Source organism: Danio rerio, chromosome 3, assembly GCF_052040795.2.
Source record: "Danio rerio strain M-AB ecotype USA chromosome 3, GRCz13ab, whole genome shotgun sequence".
NCBI classification, from domain to species: Eukaryota; Metazoa; Chordata; class Actinopteri; order Cypriniformes; family Danionidae; genus Danio; species Danio rerio.
This window is the reverse complement of record NC_141023.1, coordinates 9,306,988-9,330,524: the sequence shown is the minus strand read 5'-3', so window position 1 is coordinate 9,330,524 and position 23,537 is coordinate 9,306,988. Positions and strand designations below refer to the sequence as shown.

The 23,537-nt window shown below is 36.2% G+C and overlaps 1 protein-coding gene and 1 long non-coding RNA gene across 7 annotated transcripts in view; both read left to right on the top strand.

Annotated features, from left to right (window-relative positions):
- shisa6a (shisa family member 6a) overlaps positions 1-23,537 on the top strand; it is a 214,865-nt gene that overhangs the window by 28,406 nt on the left and 162,922 nt on the right. For all 6 annotated transcript variants that reach the window (NM_001442722.1, NM_001442723.1, NM_001442720.1 and 3 more), the window contains exon 3: positions 6,474-6,628. In NM_001442722.1, coding sequence (NP_001429651.1) covers positions 6,474-6,628 — 155 coding nt within the window. The remainder of the gene's footprint in view (positions 1-6,473; positions 6,629-23,537) is intronic.
- On the top strand, positions 19,571-22,570 carry LOC141381134 (uncharacterized). The gene is made up of 7 exons (XR_015480426.1): positions 19,571-19,676; positions 19,819-19,906; positions 20,641-20,724; positions 20,845-20,899; positions 20,999-21,074; positions 21,149-21,325; positions 21,663-22,570. It is a non-coding gene; the product is annotated as an uncharacterized LOC141381134 (long non-coding RNA).

The following is a 23,537-nucleotide window of genomic DNA, read 5'->3' as shown; positions in this document are numbered from 1 at the left end:
ATGACTCATGTATGGAAAGTTCTGTTATGGAGATATACAAAGCAGGTCGAGTAGGAAAATGCCTCAAAGTTCATGTGTGTCAGTCACCAAAAAAAAAAAAGGCTTTTCTACAAAAATAGCGTCTGAGCAGTTGAAAGGGCCTGTACTATGCAATATAAAAGGTCATATTTTGGTTTTGGGAGTCTCCAACAACAGGCTTATATGCATGCAAGGTCAAAAAAACACTTTCACTTATAGTATGCATCTGTTTTTACTTGATTTTCCCAATGGCTCCCATATGTCTTGTTCAGCAATTAATTTTTACAAACCCCTCCTTTCCATCACATTTATTCATAGTGATTGGTCTGATGACCCTGTCTGTTGTGATTGGCAGAATGTGTGCAGTGTGAAATGGAAAGGAAATTCCCACAACAACTTATTAAGACAGTGTTGAAGAACCCAATGCAATCTCAGAACTGTTTAAATCAGTAGGAAGCAGCATGTGTCATGTTTTATACCATTGTATAACAGCTCCATAAAGACTTAACCAAAGGGATACAGTACAAGCTGCAACGGGCGATTACAACACAAATAGATGCATATTTTGTCAGCTACAGAAAAATGCTTTGTTCAGACGTCTTGACAAAACGGCCAAAGAATCAAATACATGGATACACTCATTCAAATGACTCAGAGTCAACTTTTTTGAAACAATAGTTTTTTACTTGGTGCACTTTCAGATTTAACTCTAAGCTGGATTATTTTTTTTTATTTAATTAGAGCTGTGTTATACGCTGCATGGATGGCCATCTTTAAAAACCCATAATAGGGGTTCTTTAAGGTCTGACTTGACTTCAGATTTAGGTTGTCAGTGTATCCGAATTGAGAGCAAATGGATAAACAACGTGAAAGGATCCAGGGGAAGTTTTAGGTGCATAAATGTTTAGTTGTGTTTAATTAATAGTGTACATTTCATTTATTTCCCTTTAAGACCAATAGGTGTTGCTCAGGACTTAATTTTGGTAATTAATTAGGACTTTAGAAGCAGTTTTCTCAATATTTAGATTTTTTTTTAACCATATCTTGGCCAAAAAATTGTCATATCTTAAAAAAATACATCACGGGAAAGCCTACATTTATTGGCTTTATTTAGGTATTATTCTCAATTTTCATTTTTGACTGGTTTTCCAGGGTCTAGACTAATTTGTGTTGATAAGGAGTTAATTTGTACAACTTTAAAAGCAATTTTCTCAATATTTAGATGTTTTGTTTTTATTTCAGATTTTGTAATAGTCATATCTTGGCTAAACATGGTCTTCTCCTAAAAAAAGGATACATTTATTGGCTTTATTCTAGTATAAAGCTCAGTTTCCACTTACAACTGGTTTTGTGGTCCAGGGCCACGTTTTTTAATCATTGAACTCTCGTATATAACCTCAGAAGGAGCTAAAGGTGGCATGGAGAAGCTAAAGTAAAAGCGCTAGGTCCAGCAGGTTGGCGCAGGCCGGCCGCGGGCCTGAAATTGTCCCAGTCCTGCAGTGTTTGAGCTGCAGAAGGTGGAACAGTGGAGCTGCGCTCAGAGCCTTACAGCCAACTGGGGCAGTGAAACCAGGTCGCCCCCACGTGAGGAGAACTTCTGTCAAAAAAGGCCTTCTCCTGGAAGGGAAAGACTAATTATACATCCTTCCAAAGTCACACTCTCTCTCTCTTTCTTTCTATCTGTCTCGGGCGCGCTCAGAGATGTGGACCGTGAGGCAGAGCGAATGCGCTGACATTGACACAGTTAAGACGCCATTTCAGGCTTCCTCAAGTGAGGAAACATGGCCTCCGGGTCTGCTGGATCTCGCCACTTGGAGATCGCAGGCCATGAGAACTGATGATCTGACCTGCTGTTACCTTTTGTCGGCGTCCGAATAAGCATTTATGAACTTTTCTGGCACTCGCTATAGTTCGAATAAACATTAAAAAGTTCTGTTCTTTAGCTGTGTGTAAATTATACTGGACTGTAAAAATGAATAGTGAAATTCATGATTAAAAAATAGAACATTACTTTAAATATGCACTCACATTGTACACTTAAATTAATTTATTCATTTTTTATTCGGCTTAGTCCTTTATTTATCATAGGCCAACACAGTGGAATGAACCCCCAACTAATCCTGCATATATTTTACGCAACGGTTGCACTTCCAGACGCAAACCAGCAATAGCAAAACACTTAATTTTACAAGTAAAAAAGTATAATTCATTAGCTGAAATGTTAATGTATTAACTAAATTAAATCAGTTAATTAATTAATAGACTCATAGTTGTAGTTATAAAACGTCAATTTTAATCAGCTGAAATTATGTGAACATCAAATAATTAAAATAATTTAGCTTTTCTAAAAAGTAAAAATAATTAAAGAAACGTTAGAAATACCCTCCTCTTTATTTGTTTCGTTACACTATATAAGTGTGTTTCAACCCAAATTTGGACAAACTGTTGCGTTTAATTATTCTTGTTTGTCTGTATTTTGTGGGTTGTTTATATCTTAAGTGGTGTCTCTTCAAATCAATTAAAGTCATTAATACTGTACTATGAAATAAATTGTGAAAGTCATGGTTAAAATAATAGAACATTAAATATACACTCGCATTGTACACTTACATTTACAGTTAATGATGAAATTGTTAAATATACCAATTTACTAAAATAAATGTATTAATTAATTCATAGAAAAAAAAGAAAGAAAGAAAAAAAATATATATATATACATATATATATATATATATATATATATATATATATATATATATATATATATACATATAAATATATATATATATATATATATATATATATATATATGTATATATATATATATATATATATATATATATATATATATATATATATATATATATATATATATATATATAAATATTATCAGCCGAAGTAATTAGAACATGAATTAATTTAATTTGCCTTTCTAAAAAGTAATAATAAATATTAAAAAATAATCATTATTTAATAAATATTTTAGTAATCCTTTTTGTTACACTTTATGAATGTGTTTCAACACAAATATGGACAAACTGTTGGGTTAATTTGTTGTAATTTGTCTGTATTTTACAAAAATTTGTGTTGAGAACCCAGCATTTTATTTGATCATTTATTTTAAAAGTGGTGTCCCCTTTAGTGGTGTAACGGATCACAAATCTCACAGTTCAGATGCCATAAAGCTTTTTTAGTCATGGATTGGACCATTTTCGGATCAGCCAAAAAGGGGAGGAGACAAATGTAATTTTCTTTCCATTTATTACAAAACAGCACTACAATAAACCTTTGGTTTTAACAAACAGATCTTTTCTGGAATTTTATAAAAAATAAAATGAAGAAATAATCAGTTGAATAAAAATAAATAGTAAAATATTCAGTACTGTGAAAAATTCACTGTTACTACTACTGTTGCTGATAATGCTAAATGTATATATTTAGTATAAAATGTATATTTACATGTATATTTAGTCTCATTTACAATTAATTATTCTGTTATGCACTCATAAAACTTAATTTTTCATTGCAAGATGCATCATTTGTGAAGAATTATTCAGTGGCATATTTTTGATGACCGATTGTTAAATAGCGTAACTGCTGCCTACAACTTTCATTTTTGAGTGTTATCAACTGCATATGACAGTGATTTTAATCTTTATATTAAACATCAGTTATTTTAACTAAACTATAAACTGTTATCCCAGTACTTTTGTGTTATTTGACTGTTATGTAACTTCATAACTAATTTAAAATACTAAATACTGAATCTCTTATGATTAATAATCATGCAAATCACCATAATTTATAAATTATGTTGCTTAGGTGTTAAGATCCCGATCTTTTAATAATAGCCTAAGAAACCCACCACATCCCGAATAACCCACCACAACTCCTTATGTCATCATTGTATTTTACTGGAAAGCCTAAATGCTTTACATGTTTTTGAATGACGCGAGAGGTGATATCTCTGTGATCTTTACAAACCTAAGATTTATCTACACGACAAGTAAAAAAATGTATTAATCCGCAGGACATGTATGTTCCAAACCGCAGCTTGTGATCCGTACGAATCACGGATCAAGTGTAATCCGTTACACCCCTAGTCCCTTTAGATCTTTTTATGTTTACCACCACATATACCCTTCTAAAAATAATTGTTCTTTATTGTAATCAGTGTTTCCATTAATAACCTATAACATTCAGGATACATTTTCATTCCACGAGACATTCTTTACAATAGAACATTTTTTAAATGTTCTTCAAGCTATGGAATATGGTTCTGCATCTGTACAAATTTCACTACTTCTTTGAAATTCATCCATCCATCCATAATAGTAAAATTTATTTATTTTATTTTAAAGATTTAGTTTGTTAATAGAATTTGGATCTGTTTATGTATTTTTTTTCATATTGGTATAATCTTACAGTTTGATTAATGTTATTATAAACTAAAAAAAAAATGGTTCTGGATATGAATTTTTGGGAAACAAAAAGGGTTAATTTTTTGGCAGTGAAGCCAAAAAATCAACCCGGGCTCATTGTGGAAACGTAGCCCCGCAGACGTTTCTGCGGACCGCGATTTACGTCCCGGGAGATACGTATTTGAGCGTTTTTTTGTTTTCGCGGATCCGAGAGAGGCCGCTGTGCGCGCTTTTTCGCTTCTCGGGCGGGCGCCTCTCGGGAGCGCATGGCGTTCGCGCCCGTGCTGTTCTCGCGCGAAAAGCCGCCGGATCGGGAAAAAAAAAAAAAAAAGCAAAAGCCCTCGTTGTTTTCGGATCCCGTCGCGTTCTCGCCCTCATTTTCTGGATTCCGTTTTTCGTCTTACCTGATTTCCGGAACCCGCCGTTCCCCGGACTTGATCCCGGTCGTCGTCCACCACGGCCGGCTCTGGCTCCTCCTCCTCGTCTGGGGCCTCCGCTCCGCCGACGCAACGCTGTGAGCTAGGCGGACAAACTGATTGCGTCGGGAAAGCCCTCCACTCGGAGGCGAGCCGTCGGCCGGCGAGCGCGAAGAGGAGGGGCGGAGCGGCGCCACACCACCCCGCAGCGTTCGCTCAAAAAAAACCAAACGCGGCCTTTACGTACTTCCAGCCACGTAAATCGCGATCTCCAGAAACGTCCGCGGGGCTACGTTTCCAGAATGAGCTTGGGTTGCAAAAAATCCCATCTTTAAACCTGCATGATCCAATTAACCATTTCTCGTGCATGATCACACCGGTGTGATCATCCTTGGTGTGATCATCCTTGGTTTTGACTTTGGCAGTTGTTTATCTTCATGAATATCTAGTCAAATATTATTTACTGTCATCATGGCAAAGATAAAATAAATCAGTTATTAGAAATGAGTTATTAAAACTGTTATGTTTAGAAATGTGTTGGGAAAATCTTTCCGTTAAACAGAAGTTAGGGGAAAACATAAACAGGGGGGCTAATAATTCAGAGGGGCTAATAATTCTGACTTCAACTGTATAGATCATTGGGGCTGGTGGGTCATCTTAAATGTAAACTTGACACATCGCCATGGGAACTTTAGAATGCAGTGGATTCTCATGCAGGAGGGTCAGCTGTAGTGTTTAAATCTCAAACGTGAAAGGGTTAAAAGGTTTCTACCCTTGCATTCATTGTCTTTTACTTACTAAAATTTAACTTTGTCTTATTCACAATCTTGCTTATTCATGTCCATAGTGCAGACTTTTGAATCTACATCAAATCCTGGTGCAAGATGAAAATGTACGCCAATAACAACCTATTATTCTGATCTGATAATCTGCAACCTATTTGTTCACCACATTTGATCTTTAACCACAAAGCCAACGCCATTCTACAGTATAAATGTTTGCATGCAGTAAAATAAAAGAAAGTTAAGTCCTACATAACATGACATTCTCCCAAAAAAAAAAAAAACGACATTAGTGCTAAAATACCATTAACTCCAGCTCTCAGAATCACCGACCACAGGCGTTCGGGTTTGGAGTCAGAAAACTGTGTCCTTCGGGCCAAAGAGCAGAAACATTAATAGAATTTGAATCCCATTAGGCGAGTGTAGGTGGCGTGTGTTGCTCTAACGCCATATTGCAGAGGAACATTGATTAATGGCCTTTGTTTGTAGCTGTGGAGCTCACAGGCCTGAGGTGGAGAAAACCTGAGAGACCAAACCTCTACTCTTCATTACAACACAAAGCGCAATTAAACTGTGTGTGTGTGTGTGTGTGTGTGTGTGTGTGTGGTTGTGTGTGTGTGTGTGTAAGAAATGCAACCTCTGCGAACAAACAATAGCCTAAACGGCGCAAATTGGCAAAGCCTCTTGGGGGAGGGGTGCTGTGTTTGTATCTTTAAGCTGGATGAAACAAGCTTTTATTTCAACCTTAACCTGATTTGGATGGTGTTTTTGCTTTCTGGAGAGCAGCGAAATGATCTTGGGCTAATGTGTGTGTGTGTGTGTGTGTTTTTGTGCAGAGCGCTGGCGGATATTTTGCGACAGCAGGGGCCTATTCCCATATCACAGTACGAGCATGAAAACATCGGCGCTATTGACACCTCGCCTAAAGAGAACACACCTGTGCGGACGTCCAAGAACCACTACACACCTGTGCACAACAAAAACAACCACGGTAGGTGATGGGCTTTTTTATTCTTTGCTTTACATTTTAACCAAAATGCACTGTTTTTTTGTAGTTTGTTTTTTGGAGATGCACTTGAGAAGGTCACCCTTACTTCCAGTTCACTTCCAGACTGAAAATGTCCTAATTTCTGTTGGTTTACTCACTAGGGATGGGCGATTATATTATCACTTGCAATATACCAGTTAGATTTCTCCACACAATTTCACTTATAGTTGCATGGTGGTTCAGTGGTTAGTACCGTCACTTCACAGCAAGAAGGTCACTGGTTCAAGTCCTGGCTGGGCCAGTTGGCATTTCTGTGTGGAGTCTGCATGTTTTCCCTGTGTTGGCGTGGGTTTCCTCTGGGTGCTCCGGTTTCCCCCACAGTCCAAAGATATGCGCTATAGACCTGTTTCATGGCTGCTGCATGGAGGGCGCCATAGCGACCAGCGTCTTCCGGTAGAATGCTAAAAACTTCTGTTCACAGCCTGTACAACTGGTAATTTGCGCTCCGAAAATGGGTTTCAATAACGTTTTTAATGGATAACAGAGTGTTTTTGTGACACGCAACTTAGAAATGTGTCTGTTAAAGCGTTATAATCTGTCACTTGTGGGTCAAGCGCGTCAGAAATACGAGAAAAACGTTCTCCTAGTTTACGTGTCTGCCGTCAGAAATAACAGTGTATGTGTGTGTTCCTGGCCTGTCAGCTATTAGCTCAGCGGCTCTTTAACACACACACACACACAGAGAGAGAGAGAGCAAACCAGAGTACTGGCATGAAACTTAACAGGTATGAAAGTCGTGCAATTTACAAAAATGACCAATAAAAGTCTGTTACTGATCCTCTGCTGGCTGATTTGCTGTTCATTTTAATCGCGAGCCGTTTGTGTTTTTCGTGTGTTGTATTCACCACCGTTTGTGTTTTTCTGTCATTTCGAAATGACACTAGCCTATATTTTCACTTTGTCACAGTTATTAAATCAGTGTATTAGTGGCACAGTACAGGCTACTTGTGTGTGTCAAACATTTTGGTGAACTACATTTGTTTGGGCTGGTTATATATTTGAAATAAAGAGAAAATGTTGACTTTAGCGATGACAAGGCTTCATTTAAACTGCAGAAGATGCCGTCTGACAACGAGGGGAAAATGCCTCACAGCAGCTGTTTTCCATCCTATTAGATCGCATTTCTTTAAATGATCAGTCCAGGAGATGGTGCTGATGGACAACAGTATTAGTTCAAAGAGGATAAAAGCAGGTAAAATAGCTTAAAACTAACGTTTCAAAGCTGTCCAAATGTGACTGTTTACACGCATCAGCTGCCGACCGGAAGTTCTTCGCATTCTCCTTGCGCATACATGCAAAGCATAATGGGTAATTTTGCGTTCCAAGAAAAAGGTCTATAGGTGAATTGGATACTAAATTGGCCATAGTGTATGGGTGTGTGTGTGTGTGTGTGTGAATATTCAATTCAATTCACCTTTATTTGTATAGCGCTTTTACAATGTAGATTTTGTCAAAGCAGCTTCACATAAAAAAAACATAGTAAATTGAAACAGTGTAGCTCAGTTTTCAGAGTTTAAGTTCAGTTCAGTTTAGCTCAGTTCAGTGTGGTTTAATAATTACTACTGAGAGTCCAAACACTGAAGAGCAAATCCATCGAATTTTTACCAGATTTCTTATCGGACATGCAAGATTAACACATAACTTTTTACTCAAAGATGAAGACCCTACCCTATGTTTTCACTGTTAAACCCCATGGACTGTAAAACACATTTTACTGGACTGCCCTGCTTTTAATGACTCCAGAAAGACTTTTTATGATGAGAACTCCCTTAAGGACACTTTTTAACAAAGTGACACCAGAAAAAGTATTAGAATTGTATTCGGCAGAAAAATCTTATTTGAACTGTACATTCAATTATTTATTCTTTACTGTTGATGTTTGTTAATAACTGAAATGCTATTGCCATGAAAATAGCCTTAGTAGCTGACATGGCAATAAATAAATAATGAATGAATGAATGAGCAAATCCATCGATGCGCAGCTCTACAGATCCCGAACCATGCAAGCTAGTTTATGAGTGTGTAAGGATGTTCCCCAGTACTGGGTTGTGGCTGGACGGGCATACGCTGCGTGAAACATATATGCTGGAATTGTTGGCGGTTCATTCCACTTTGACTACCTCTGAAATAGAGACTAAGCTGAAGGAAAATGAATGAATGAATGCATTTCACTTATCAAATCACTTATAATCAGTGGTGTAAAGAGTACTGAAAAATTATACTTTTACTTGTACATTAAGTAAAAGTACCCAAAAATGTAGTGCGAGTAAGAGAATCTGTTGTAAATATTGCTCAAAGTATGAGTAAAAAAGTAGCCCATTTAGAAGTTCCTTAAGTGTAGTGAGTATTAAGATGTGATGCGTTTACATGCTATTTGTATATGTGTGTTTGAAAACGATTCTGTAGGGAATTTAGTGATTGTTTAAAGCCATTTATGGATTTCATACTGTAAACGTCTTTATTTTTATCATTATCTAAACCAGTGGTTCTCAAAGTGGGGGTCGTGGGAAAATGAAGAGGGGGTCGTCTGGTGATTTCCAAAAATCTATTTTTATTAAACCAGTAGAATGACCATATTTTATCCATAACCTACTGAAAAAAGATAGTTGTTTATAGTTACTATACTATATAGTTACTATAGTAGCTTATAGTTACTAGTTCTATTAGATTGCGACCCCTGAGGTATTTACATTATATTAAAGACACAGATGCAGATGCAGCAGATTGATTTTATAATACCAGGTTAAACTTTCTGGCACATTTACAGCACTGATATACATAAAAAAAACATTAAACGAAGAATAGACTTGGGTCTACTGGTGTGTGCCCGCCATTGCATGCAAGCTTTCTGTATTTATAACCACCTTAGAGGATTTTGGGGGTCGCGAGTCACTGGCATTGTTATTTTGGGGGTCACAGGCTGAAAAGTTTGGGAACCCCTGATCTAAACCAGTGGTTCCCAAAGTGGGGGTCTAGGACCAGGGCTCGACATGAACTATTTTGATCACCAGCCACTGTGGCTAGTAGTTTTCCAACATTACTAGCCACTCGCCATTTTTACTAGTCACACTTTTGTTGTTAGAAAAATATATTTCTATTCTAAGAATTGTTAAAGCACAGGTGTCAAACTCAGTTCCAAAAGGGCCGCAGCTCTGCACAGTTTAGTTCCAACCCTAATTAAACACACCTGATCAAACTAATTGAGTCCTTCAGGCTTGTTTGAAACCTACAGGTAAGTTAGTTTTTAGCAGGGTTGGAACTAAACTGTGCAGGGCTTCGGCCCTTTTGGAACTGAGTTTGACACCCCTGCGTTAAAGCAAAAGCAGCAACTGCTGCTGCTTACAAAAATACATAAAAAAAAAGCTCTTGAAGGCAATAGGACTGTGGATACACAAGCATCACTTTTTGTTACGTCTATTACTACTAAAGAGAGCTGGTTGCACCAGTTACATTTCCAGGCACGGATGCTTCATGCGAGGAACGGTTTCTTTTTTAAACGTTTAAACACTCGCGTGTTTTAAATCAGCTGTGAGTATGACACTGAAGCCTTCATCAGTGAGCGGGGATTGTCTGGTGCACCTGATCATCCTCTCTTTTGGTATTACATTTTTTTTTTTGCTCACGCGAACACAGATATTATTGTCATCTCTCACGCTGGCCTCTCATTGGATAATCTTTATTTTTGAACTCTGATTTTTAAGAAAACTACAATAGCTACTAGCCAAATTGGCTAGTGAGGATGGCTGTCTAACCCGCCACAGCAGAAGTCTACCTGCATTTGACGGTTAATGTAAAGCCCTAGTCAGGACCCCTTGAGGGGTCCCGCGAAAACGACGGGGGGTTGCTTGGTGCTTTCCAAAAACCTAATTCATTTAATTAAATGATTAGAGTTAGCATATTTTATGCATAGTTATTAGTTACATTAAAAATAAACAACATGCATGTATTGTGAGCCCTGGGGTGATTACGTTAAATTAAAGACACAGCAGAAGTGTCAGATGCTGCAGATTGATTTTATGGCACCAAGTTAAAGTTTGACATCACTTACATACATAAAATGTGGATGATCTCTGAGTGGCGTTCTCCAAAATTTAAACAAGAATACACTTGGACCTATTGGTCTCTGTGTTGGGTTTGCAAGATTTGTATGTGTATAACGACCTCAGAGCATATTATGGGTTGCAAGTCACTGGCATTGCTATTTTGGGGTCCCTTGCTAAGAAAGTTTGGGAACCCGTAATCTAAACAGTCTTAAACGTGCGTGCCCGGGCTATGCATCAGCAGTGCTACAACACATAAGCTATTTTTCCAAATTGCATTGTTTTTTTTATTGTTTTTTTTATCAGTTTTAGCAAATTTGTTTGTAAAGCTGCTTCTGACTATTACATGTATTGAACACCCTAATTTATTATGTTAGGTAAGGCGATATCTCATACTTAAAGAGAAATTGTGCTTATGCAATGGCAAAATTATATAAAGCTTGAAGATTCCGATTTGGTACTAGGTATTGGCTAATCCCCATAAAATGAAATCGGTGCTCAGTATTGACTGCAAAAATCCTGATCGGAGCATCCCTTCTATATATATATATATATATATATATATATATATACTCACTGGCCACTTTATTAGGTACACCTGTCTAACTGCTTGTCAATGCAAATCAGCCTATCACATGGCAGCAACAAGCATTTAGTCAAGGTGACCTGCTGCAGTTCAAACGACTTCTGTTTACCTTCATTAGCTACTGACACTGTACCAGCCTACTAGATCTCTTCGGTTTCTTATTTATTTAGAAAATGATTTTTTTTTCACTAGAAAAGACATTTATTTCTTCATCTAAGATCATTTGCAGCCATATAAAGCTGCATTGAATCTGTATTGAAGCTGTATTTTCTGTTCATGATTAAAATCATTTGCTGTGAATTAACTTCTAAAACGTGTAAAACTGCTAGGCATTATTATTTATTTTTTTAAACATTATTATTATTATCAATTATTTTTTAGTTTGACTACAGAACAACACACTGTTGGCCAATGATTTGCCCTACTTGACCTGTTTAACTTAGTTAAGTCTTTAAATTGCACATTAATCTAAATACAATTATCTTGCAAAATAACCAGTAAAATATGATGTACTGTCATCATGGCGAAGACAAAAAAAAAAGTTATAAATGTTTATAAATGTGGTGGGAAAAAAACATTCTTATAATTAAAAAGCATTGGGAAATGTTTAAATAATTAAACAGTTTGAAAGAGAGAGAATGAAATGAAGAACATGATCCAAGTAGTTCAATGGATCTTTATTATCCATATCAGCAACGAAAAATGAAACTTGTTTTCCTGTATGCCAGTGTAACATCAGCTGACATCTGAGAAACATGCATTTAAATGTGTTGTTAAATAATTAACTGTAAATCTCCTGGGGGAGTTCAAGAAAGTATTTCATGTCAAAAAGGTTGATCTGACGGAAGAGTTTGGCAAGTGTTCAGTCCCGGGAGCAAGCATGAGCTGACGAAACACAAACCTTCAGTTCAGTGTCAGTCATTCTGAGGATCCGGCAGATGCATATATATGCGTCAGTGTATATGTGCACATCTGTGTGTGGGTGAAAACATATGTTCGCCAGTTTATTTACGTCAGGACGTTTGAGGAAACATCTGTCGTGGCTCAAACTTCTCTTCCACTGCACATGGAAAAGCTCAGCATCAGACTAATGCCGAGTTCAAACTGCATCCTGACTTTGACTTGGCGACAGGTTTTAAGAAATTGCTGACAGGTTTTGAGAAATTGTTGACAAGTTTGGAGAAATTGCCAAAAGGTTTTGAGAAATTATTGACAGGTTTTGAAAATTTGTTGACAGGTTTTGAAAAATTGTTGACAGGTTTTGAGAAATTGTTGACAGGTTTTGAGAAATTGTTGACAGGTTTTGAAAAATTGCCGACAGGTTTTGAAAATTTGTTGACAGGTTTTGAAAATTTGTTGACAGGTTTTGAAAAATTGCCGACAGGTTATGAGAAATTGTTGACAGGTTTTGAGAAATTGTTGACAGGTTTTGAGAAATTGTCGACAGGTTTTGAGAAATTGTTGACAGGTTTTGAGAAATTTCTGACAGGTTTTGAGAAATTGCTGAAGGTTTTGAGAAATTGTTGACAGGTTTTTAAAAATTGTCGAAATGTTTTGAGAAATTGTTGACAGGTTTTAAGAAATTGCTGACAGGTTTTGAGAAATTACCAACAGGTTTTGAGAAATTGTCGACATGTTTTGAGAAATTCTCGACAGGTTTTGAGAAATTGGCAACAGGTTTTGACAAATTGCCTACAGGTTTTGAGAAATTGCCTACAGGTTTTGAGAAACTGTCCACAGGTTTTGAGAAATTCTCGACAGGTTTTGAGAAATTGGCAACAGGTTTTGACAAATTACCAACAGGTTTTGAGAAACTGTCCACAGGTTTTGAGAAATTCTCGACAGGTTTTGAGAAATTGTTGACAGGTTTTGAAAAATTGTTGACAGGTTTTGAGAAATTGTTGACAGGTTTTGAGAAATTGTTGACAGGTTTTGAGAAATTGTCGACAGGTTTTGAGAAATAGTTGACAGGTTTTGAGAAATTGTTGACAGGTTTTGAGAAATTGTTGACAGGTTTTGAGAAATTGTCGACAGGTTTTGAGAAATAGTTGACAGGTTTTGAGAAATTTCCAACAGGTTTTGAGAAATTGTTGACAGGTTTTGAGAAATTGTCGACATGTTTTGAGGAATTGTTGACAGGTTTTAAGAAATTGCTGACAGGTTTTGAGAAATTACCAACAGGTTTTGAGAAATTGTCGACAGGTTTTGAGAAATTGTCGACATGTTTTGAAAAATTGTTGACAGGTTTTGAGAAATTGTCGACAGGTTTTGAGAAATTGGCAAAAGGTTTTGACAAATTGCCTACAGGTTTTGAGAAATTGCCTATAGGTTTTGAAAAATTGACAACAGGTTTTGAGAAATTGTCGACAGGTTTTGAGAAATTGTTGACAGGTTTTGAGAAATTGTCGACAGGTTTTGAGAAATTGTTGATGATCCCAAGGATTCCATATCCGGGACCAGGCCATATCCTGAGCTGCTGCTGCGCTGATGGTCGTGGGGAGTGGAGAACATGTGTCTGATTCCAGCGACGCTCCAGGGACAGACGAGTCTTCATTGAGGCCATCTTCCAGCATAAACCACGGCGAATGAAGCTCTGCACAAGACTTTTGGCCAGCGGAGAAATTAAAATGGTCGTGCCCAACTGAGTCTGGTTCTCTCAAGGTTTTTTTTCTTCACTCCCATCAGGAGAAGTTTTTTTTCCCTCTCCGCTGTCGCCACTGCCTCGCATGGTTCAGGATTGGTAAAGCTACGCATCGATGAATTTGCTCTTCAGTGTTTGAACTCTTAGTAATGATTAAATCACACTGAACAGAGCTAAACTGAACTGAACTGAACTTAAACACTAAAACCTGAACCACACTGTTCCAGTTACTGAACCACACTGTTCCAGTTACTATGACCATTTATGTGAAGCTGCTTTGACACAATCTACATTGTAAAAGCGCTATACAAATAAAGCTGAATTGAATTGAGTTGACAGGTTTTGAAAAAAATTACCAACAGGCTTTGAGAAATTGTCGACATGTTTTGAGAAAATGCTGGCAGGTTTTGAGAAATCGCAGACAAATGCCTGAAATCACTGGCAAACCCGTGCTCATTCACCTGAGTAACAATCACACAGTATGAACCACACAGTCAACCACACAGTCCCCCTTCATGCATGTAAAGCGTTTTGGATGTATGGCCATGTGCTATATAAATACACATTACATTATATTACATTGCATTGCATTTAGCGCTGCAGAAGACATCAGAACTGCTGGATTCACAACATGTTAATTCATCATTTTCTTGTGAAACGTACATGGCAGTTTAACTGGGAGAGGAATAGATTACATGCTCTAGTAACATAAACACACCGTTTATGTATCGTATGTGAATAACGCACAACATTCAGGTATATATAACATTAATTTGTAATGCGGTCTCCATAGACATCAGTGTATATTTTAGATATCTTGCATAAATATTTAGCGCAGACCTGTTTTTGAGAAAGTGTCTGCCAAGGGCCTTTTTAAAATTTCACATTTTAGAAATTTTCAGCAGGTTTCCCACCCCAAAATAATACTAATAAAAAAGATGACAAACACAATGTACTTACTCGCAATACTTAGGAAGAACCTAAGTAATCAAATTCTGTGGCTGGATAATTTACACAGTAACAACTACCCACTTCCATCACACAAAAAACTGTATAAAATATTTGTTATTATGGATCTGATAATAATTAAAATGCTATGTTTTGCTAGTAGTAATGTGTATTCGAATGTCTGGAACCTCAAATAAATGTTATTTATTTGAAAACACTGATAAATTTGTGATTTATGACAAACACCACATATCTTTTTCTATGCCTCAGCGCGAGCCATCAGATTTGAATGTCAGCTGTTGATTACATGCACTGAGAATGTTAATACAGATGTACTGTGTGTCGTTTGTGTTTGAGTTAATCACTGCTTTGGCTTGTTGTAGATCAATATTCAAGATGCCGGTGAATAAACTGAATGCAGCTGTGTGTGAATGAGGTCAGCAGCTGGGTTTATTGCGCTCAGTGCTGCTGATTGTCTTGAATGCCAGTTTAAAGTTGTATATCTCACTGCATCATTCAGGAATTTCAGAATGCCATTAATAGGGTCTGTCTCATGATTTTATTTAAAAAGCAGCATGTGTGTAATCAAAGTATCAATTAATTAATTTATTTGTTTGTTTGTTTGTTTGTTTGTTTGTTAATAATGCATAATGCAAATGTGTTTTAAATAAATAAACACTAGAAAAACGAATGCGATAAGGTGATACTGAAGACTTAAGTAAGTTTTATTTTACAATGTATAATAATAATAAAAGACATTTAATAAAGTTAACATAAAAATAACAATATACTACATTTTGATAAGATCTTACTTTTTTTTAATTGTCAAATAAAAAGTCCAACATATTTAGCAGTTTTTTTAAAAATGTGAGATTTTATTAAGACATATATTGCTTTTTTCTCAACCCGGGCGCATTGTGAAAACGTAGCCCCGCGGAGGTTTCTGCAGACCGCAAAATACGTTCCGGGAGGTACGTATTCGAGCAGTTTTTGTTTTCGCTGATCTGCGAGAGGCCGCTGTGAGCGCTTTTTCGCGTCTCGAGTGCCTCTCGGGAGCGCGCGCCATTCGCGCCCGCACTGTTCTCGTGTGAAAAGCCGCCGGAGGCCGCTGTGGAGCGAAAGTCCTGACTCGGTGGTCATTTTAAATCCCAGGATGTCCTTCAAAAAAAGAGTAGGGATTTAACCCTGGCATCCTGGCCAAATTTGCCCACTGGTCCTCTGTCCATCATGGTCTCCTAACCATCCCCATATCATAATTGTCTTCATCACTCTGTCTCCTCTACACCAATCAGCTGGTGTGTGGTGTGCGGTCTTGCACAATATGGCTGCCGTTGCATCAAGGTAGATGCTACATACTGGTGGTGAATAGGGAGATTCCCCCCAAAACGTTTAAGTGTCCAGAAAAGTCCAATATAAATGTAAGGAATTATTATTATTATTATCATTATTATTATTATTATTATTATTATTATTATTATTATCATGCTAATAACATGCTAGTGACATTCTAATTATGTTAGTGACATGTTAGTAACATGCTAATTATGTTACAATATTGTTAACAACACAGTATTAGCGTGCTAATCATGCTAACAATGTACTAGTGGCATGCTACTTATGCAAACAACATGCTACTGACATGTTAATTGTGCTATCAATCTGCTGCTAACATGCTATTAATGCTCTGCTCATTGTAGTATCGTTAACTTTTAATAGTTATATAATTTATATTTTATATATAGGGGTCGAAATTGCGACCATTTTGGTCGCATATGCGGCCGAAATTTTATTTATGCGACCTCAAAATATATTTGGGAGCATTTGTGCGACTGCATAAAATTGTTGTGTGTGACCAGTTTTTACTGCAAAATGTTCACCACATGCGCGGATTCAGGAGACATTCACACAGAATGCATCTTTGCACTTGAAATGCGAAACGCAGCGTTCAGGTTTAAAACAGTTATCATGTCAACTTTTGCACTAAACAAAGCCGAGTCTGTAATGCTTCCCCCGCTTTCGTGCTCTTCTTATTGGCCCAATGCTCTAGAACTGAACGCGAATGGATTGGTTAATATCAGCTGTCAATCACTCAGTCAATGCTTTCTGGTTTGGGATCACAGTGAGAGCTACAACTGTGAAAATGTAAAGTGCTGAAGATGAGAATGAAAATAACACTGACAGATTTTGTTTTAGAAAACACCTAAAGTTACAAATAATGACACATCTTATTAATGATCATGTAGTGAATGTTAATCCACCATCTACACTTTTCGAAGAGTGAATAAAAGACTTCCATTGGCTTCAAGTCCGTTATGAAAAGTCTGTGGAATGGAATTTTCAGGTAACTGTTTGCCACATCTAGCACGAGAGCTTCTGTTTAATCCTTCATATAATCGCCAGATGCTGTCCGCCGTGCAAGTGGCAGCTATATGTAAAATTTAACACCACCTACACCATCGCAAACAGGCTTACACTTAGTAAATATTGCTACTCATGAAAAGACTGGTATTGCTATTAACATAACATATGCACTTATGTCAAAAGCATCAGCAGTGCGTGCAGGGCCGGTGAGCGATCTGTGTATCCTTTGGACTCTTAGTTATATAATAAAAAATGTGTTTTCTTTTGATAACGGGATTTCGTTGATTTCGTTTTTTTATTTTCTTGTTAGTTTGATTGCTGTTGATTTCAAATGCAGTAAACCTGTTTGTATTAAACTTGTAATGGTGCTTATAATTGGTGTGTGCGACAGATTTTGGCTGATGCACCTAAATTTTTAAAGTTAGGAAGTTAGGAGCACCAGTGCTACCAAGCAAAAAGGTTAATTTATGTATGTATATATATATATATACATATATATATATATATATATATATATATATATATATATATATATATATATATATATATATATATATATATATATATGTGTGTGTGTGTAGTTGTTACACACAAGTTATGTATGACAAACAAAATATGTTGAAAATTTTCTTAAGACTGCAATCTTTAAGTTAAGCTAACAACTCTGCAATGTTTAATTGCAGAGAAATTAATGTTTAGTATTGAAGTAAAAATGAAATGGCATCCACAGCTGGATTTACTTTACTAATATGTAAAGTATTTAATATATTTCTTTAAGAAATTGTATACTCTAAGAAAGAAAAAGTAGTTTGCAGAGGACTTCTTTAAATAACAAATTCCCTGTTTGCTATTGAATCTTTTAAATCCTTCTGCAAAAACATCTGAAAAAAAAATATCAGGTTGTCGTCAAATTGAATATAGAATGTAAAATACTGTGTACATATATAAATGCTGCATGCATAAATATAGCCACATTTGTGTTTTTATGTGATCAGAGAAAACCTCCTGCATTTGATTTATTCTCGTCTCCTGAGAGCTAATGACAAAGTGCTCCTGCGATCTATGAAATGTCCGTTTTGATTGATTCAGTGCCTTTAAATAGGCCAGAGAGTTTATAAAAAGCCTTCAAACTAAAGGGAATTTGAATGTTTGTCCATCTGATTAATTGACTGAAAGAAATTCAATCTCCTTTGACTCTCTTATTGATTCCCCAGGGCACGGATTTTCTTTCTTTTCTCTGCTCGTCCGTCTTTCTGCTGTGATTGACCTCCGTGACCTCTGATGCTTTCGCTCTGCTTATTAGGGTTTAGGTCAGGGCTGATGTAATCTGTATTGATGCGTTCATTTTAATAAGATATTTAATCAGAGATGGATTTATTAACAAACTCCACTGACATGCGTTGCAGTGTTTGAAACCTTTTTCTTTTTTGTTTCTCTACTGTACATATGCTAACACTAAATATTTCAATATTTAGTGATAATTAGCTATTGACATCATGGGCACTCGAAAATAATATGAATAATTATTGATACTTTGAGTGTTTTTTACTAATAATTACATTGCAGTGGTGTACATAATTGGTTGACTTAGTTCAAGCACATATATATTTACATGCTAATCCAGCCTATGACATATTTAACAAGCTCTATATCGCTGCTTTAGAAGGTCCTACACTCTCAGAAAAAAAGGTACAATGAGGGTACAATTTTGTTCCTAGAGGGAACAAAATATAAAATTGTACCTTTAAAGGTCCCATATTGGTCCTTAGGGTACAATTTTGTACCCAAATGAGCTATAAAGGTACAAATGTCCAGATTTAGGTTTGAAAGGTACATTTTTGTACCTTTTATAGCACATTTGGATACAAAATTGTACCATAAAGGACCAATTTGGCACCTTTAAAGGTACAATTATATATTTTGTTTCCCTATAGGAACAAAATTGTACCCTCAGCTCATGATAAGATCAAGACACTATATAACACTAATTTAAATGTATTAATACTAAACATTAATACTAAAATACATAATTTAAAAATATAATAAATAAATAAATTGATTGAATTAAATATTTTAATAATTAATTTTTTTTCATGTATTTAAATTACATTTTTTCTCAAAAATGTTAATAATTTAATTTATAATTAAATGTAATTTTAATAATTAAAAACGTAAATACTGGTCTTTGCTTACTGTTTAAGTCCCTATAGTATATATGAGATGTAGAATAAGAACCATGCAGAGTGACAGCATCTTCATACAGGTGGTGATGTTGCTGTCTCTTTAAGAATTTGGCTTGTTGAGACGTTATAGTAGTGTTTGTTACTGAGGCGGTCGGTCGAGTATGCTGGCTGTTTACACAGAACTTCGCACACTTTTCAAAGAAAAGTCTATTTTGGAGTCCACACTTTTCAGGTAAGAATGTATTAAAGATATATTTTCAGTCTCATTTTTACATGTGAAGCCGTGTTCTGTTGATTTTGTCTGACTCTCGGGTCTCGGCTTTCCCCCGCTTTGTGCTCCGGGCTGGCTGGTGTAACGTTACGTTGGCCTGCAGGATGGAGTTTGCTAAGATGTCTGCAGCTTATTAAAGAAGTTAATACAACGTGATATCGAAGTCACCGAGGGACATAACGTTATAGAAGGTAAGTACTATATGCTGTTAGTTTTCTCGGTGTAAAAGTTCCCTTTATTGCCTACGTTACGTATTCGCGCCTTATATGTTACGTTACGTTACTGCTTTATTAATAAGTGTTGCCACGGCGGAATATAATCGCAACCCAGATAGCAAAATACACTTGGGCCAGTTGCGGCTAGATTCTCGCCTGCCCTAGTCCGTCTGCTGTATCGTTACTCGGGCCATATGCGGCGGCAGAAGCGAGCCGACGCTGCCGTAACCGTGCACCGGAATCGGGCCGTGAGTAATGTGCGGTGTGGCCCGGAGCTGGCGCGACTAAAGTCTTCATATACCTTGATATAAATCCTTTTGTTATTAATACTGGAATTTGTAATTATCGATAATGTTTTATATTTTGAGGCCATTTTCTAGCCACGGTTGACCGCGGAAATGTAATTTTAGACAGTTATATACACCGCCATTTTGTGAAGAAAAATCACAATTTTGTCACCGGCAAAGCGACTGATTATGTAAACGTGGCTAGTTACAAACGTGGCGTGTGTATGCTTGTACATATCTTCGTTTCAGTGTCTAAGTTACATTAATGTTGAGGAGTGTCCACAAACTCTCATGTCCAGAATTGTTGGTGCTTTACTATCGTTTAACGTTATACTTATATATAAATAAAATACTATAAATAAATAGTTATTGCTTTATCTTATTGCTTTCCTGAAGTTTATGAAGTTTCCAATTGTATTTCAGGACAAGATTGAACAACATAATGCAGGCTAACAGCATCAGACCAATGAAGGCATGTCATATGAAAGCATGGCTCAGTTACAAGATGTAAGTATGTCTCATTATCTATACCATGGTTTTAATGGCTTACATACTATTTTAAATTTGTAGGTTTTTACTTACAAACAACAATAAATGTACACCCACATGTTTAAAATTATTTTCTAGGTTTTCATCGAAAGATGAGAGATCAACTGAAGAATGCTATGGTCCTCACTCTAAGGTACTCTTTCTAAACTTTCTCCATTTGATTAATATTATTAAATTCTAGCTTTGTATGGATTCCTTCATATTTGTTTGTATGCCACATTTTATGTTCCAGGAATTGATTTTACAGCAGCACTTCTCATGTTGCCAGCCTTGTTAAGCGAGACACTTCAACATTTCGTTGTGCTCCAGTGTGTATGTTGTTTTCTGTTTAGTATATGCTGTGATAAATGCATTTTATAATGCTTGATATTCTTTATATTAGGATGATGCAGTGGGTAGTGCTGTCACCTTACAGCAAGAAGGTCGCTGGTTCGAGCCTCGGCTGGGTCAGTTGGCATTTGTGTGAGGAGTTTGCATATTCTTCCAGTGTTCGTGAGGGTTTCCTCCAAGTGCTCCGGTTTCCCCACAAGTCCAAAGACATGCGCTATAGCTGAATTTGGTAAGCTTATTTGTCTGTAGTGTATAATTGTGTGTGTGAATAAGTGTGTCTGGATGTTTCGTAATACTGGGTTGCAGCTAGAAGGGTATCTGCTGCATAAAACATATGCTGGATAAGTTGGTGGTTCATTCCACTGTGGCGACCCCAGATTAATAAAGGGACTAAGCCAAAAAGAAATTGAATGAATGAATGAAATTTATATTAGTCTTTTAATCTGTGATACTTTTTTTTTTAAATCGGTGAATATTAATTATTTTACTTTCTATGCATGTTGATTTTCTCTTCATCAGTGATAGAGTGACTGATATTAATGTAATTATTGCTTTGTCATTTACAGTGAATCATCTTCACCACATCCAACAGTTCAAGTACAGGAGGAGGCCACCGACTGGACAACTGTGTTAACAAGACGAGTCACGGCAGTCTTGAGAGTTGATGGGATTGCGATTGGCCGGGCTAATGATGTGGATGAATATAAATTTTTGACATATCCATCTTACTAGAAGAACACCTTGATGTTTCTGCAGTGGAATGTTTTGAATGAACGGTGGACGGTGACAAGCCTCGATCTACTCCAGTTACCAGAGTGATCAACCTTGTTTTTTGTTTCTCTACATGCTCTTGGGATAATCACAATCAAGTTAATCCAGCACACTGCTCTCATTCATGCATAAAGCAAATTTTTAAATAACTTGTGGTCCTAATGACTATCAAAGAACATTTTCCAGATATGAATGCTTTACATGTCATGTTTATCAAAAGCATAAACACATATTGTGTTACAACAAATTACAACTCCACTTGAGGATGATGAGGAGTAATCTACTGATGTTGAGGAAGAGGCTACTGATGTATTTGGTTTTCTGCACTGTTGAAGCAATTTATAGAGAAACATTGCCTTCATTCTAAAATACAGAGAAAAAGTTGATGACAAATTATTTATTATGACTGAGTATTCTGACTAAAGACGAATACTTTGGACTTTATAAAGTGCAGTACTTGATGTAGCCTGTGTAATGTGTTTATAAATCTTAAACAGTATTCTTGTGGTCTTTGTATTAAGGGTAGATTATATACTGTACAGTGAGTGAACAATTTTTATTTCTTTTCTAAATTGTTCTTTTTACTGTTTTACATGTCTGCTTTATATTTACTGTGTAATTTTATTTCTTAACACATTCAGTTGTGAGTTGTAATGAAATATTTCTACATTAATAAATAAAAATGGACATCTGCGAACCAAAATATTTTATTTATTTATTTATGCATGCAGTCACCAAAGGATCAAAATGCCTGGGTCAGTACCCTGAAAATGCTATATAATATAAAAAGGTACATTTTTGTACCTTCGGTGGTGGTACAAAATTGTCCCTTAAAGGGTACAAATGTAGAAGGTACAATTTTGTACCTTTAAATAGAGGTACAAATTTGTACCCTTAAGGGTACCACCCCAGTGACGGGCCATTTGTACCCTAAAAGGTACAATTTTGTACCTTTTTTTCTGAGAGTGTAGAGACAAACAAGATTTATACATGCTACACATGTTGCAGTGAATAGCTACATGCTAACTGTGAGTAGCTAAGTGCTAAAACAAAAGGCTTGTAACACTTCAATCATGTCAATACTGTGATAGTAACTGAGCTAGTAACATGCTAATCATGCCTGAATACACGTTAAAGTATGCTAAGCAAACTATCAACATGTTAATAACATGCAAACCATGTTAACAACATGCTAATGACATGTTAGTCATGCTAGAAATACTCTAATAGCATGTTAATCATGCTTACATTATTTTAGTCTAATGCTAACAATGCTAAATCATGTTTATAATATGCTAGTAACATTCTAATTATATTAGCAACATGTTAGTAAACATGTTAATCATATTAGAATATTGATAACAAATTTGTAGCATGCTAAGCATGTTGTATGTGCAAATAACTTACTAAACATGCTAATCACATACTAATCATGCTAGAAATATTATTGTAAAATGTTTAACACATGAATCATATTTTGATGTTAATAACATGTTAATTACATTAACAACATGTTAGTAGCCTGCAAAACATGTTAGCAGCATACTAATGATATGTTAATCATGCTAGAAACATTCTAATAACATGTTAATCATGCAAGTAATATTCTAAAAATCGTGTTTAAAACATGCTGGTAACTTTCTAATTGTGTTAGCGACATTGTAATAGCA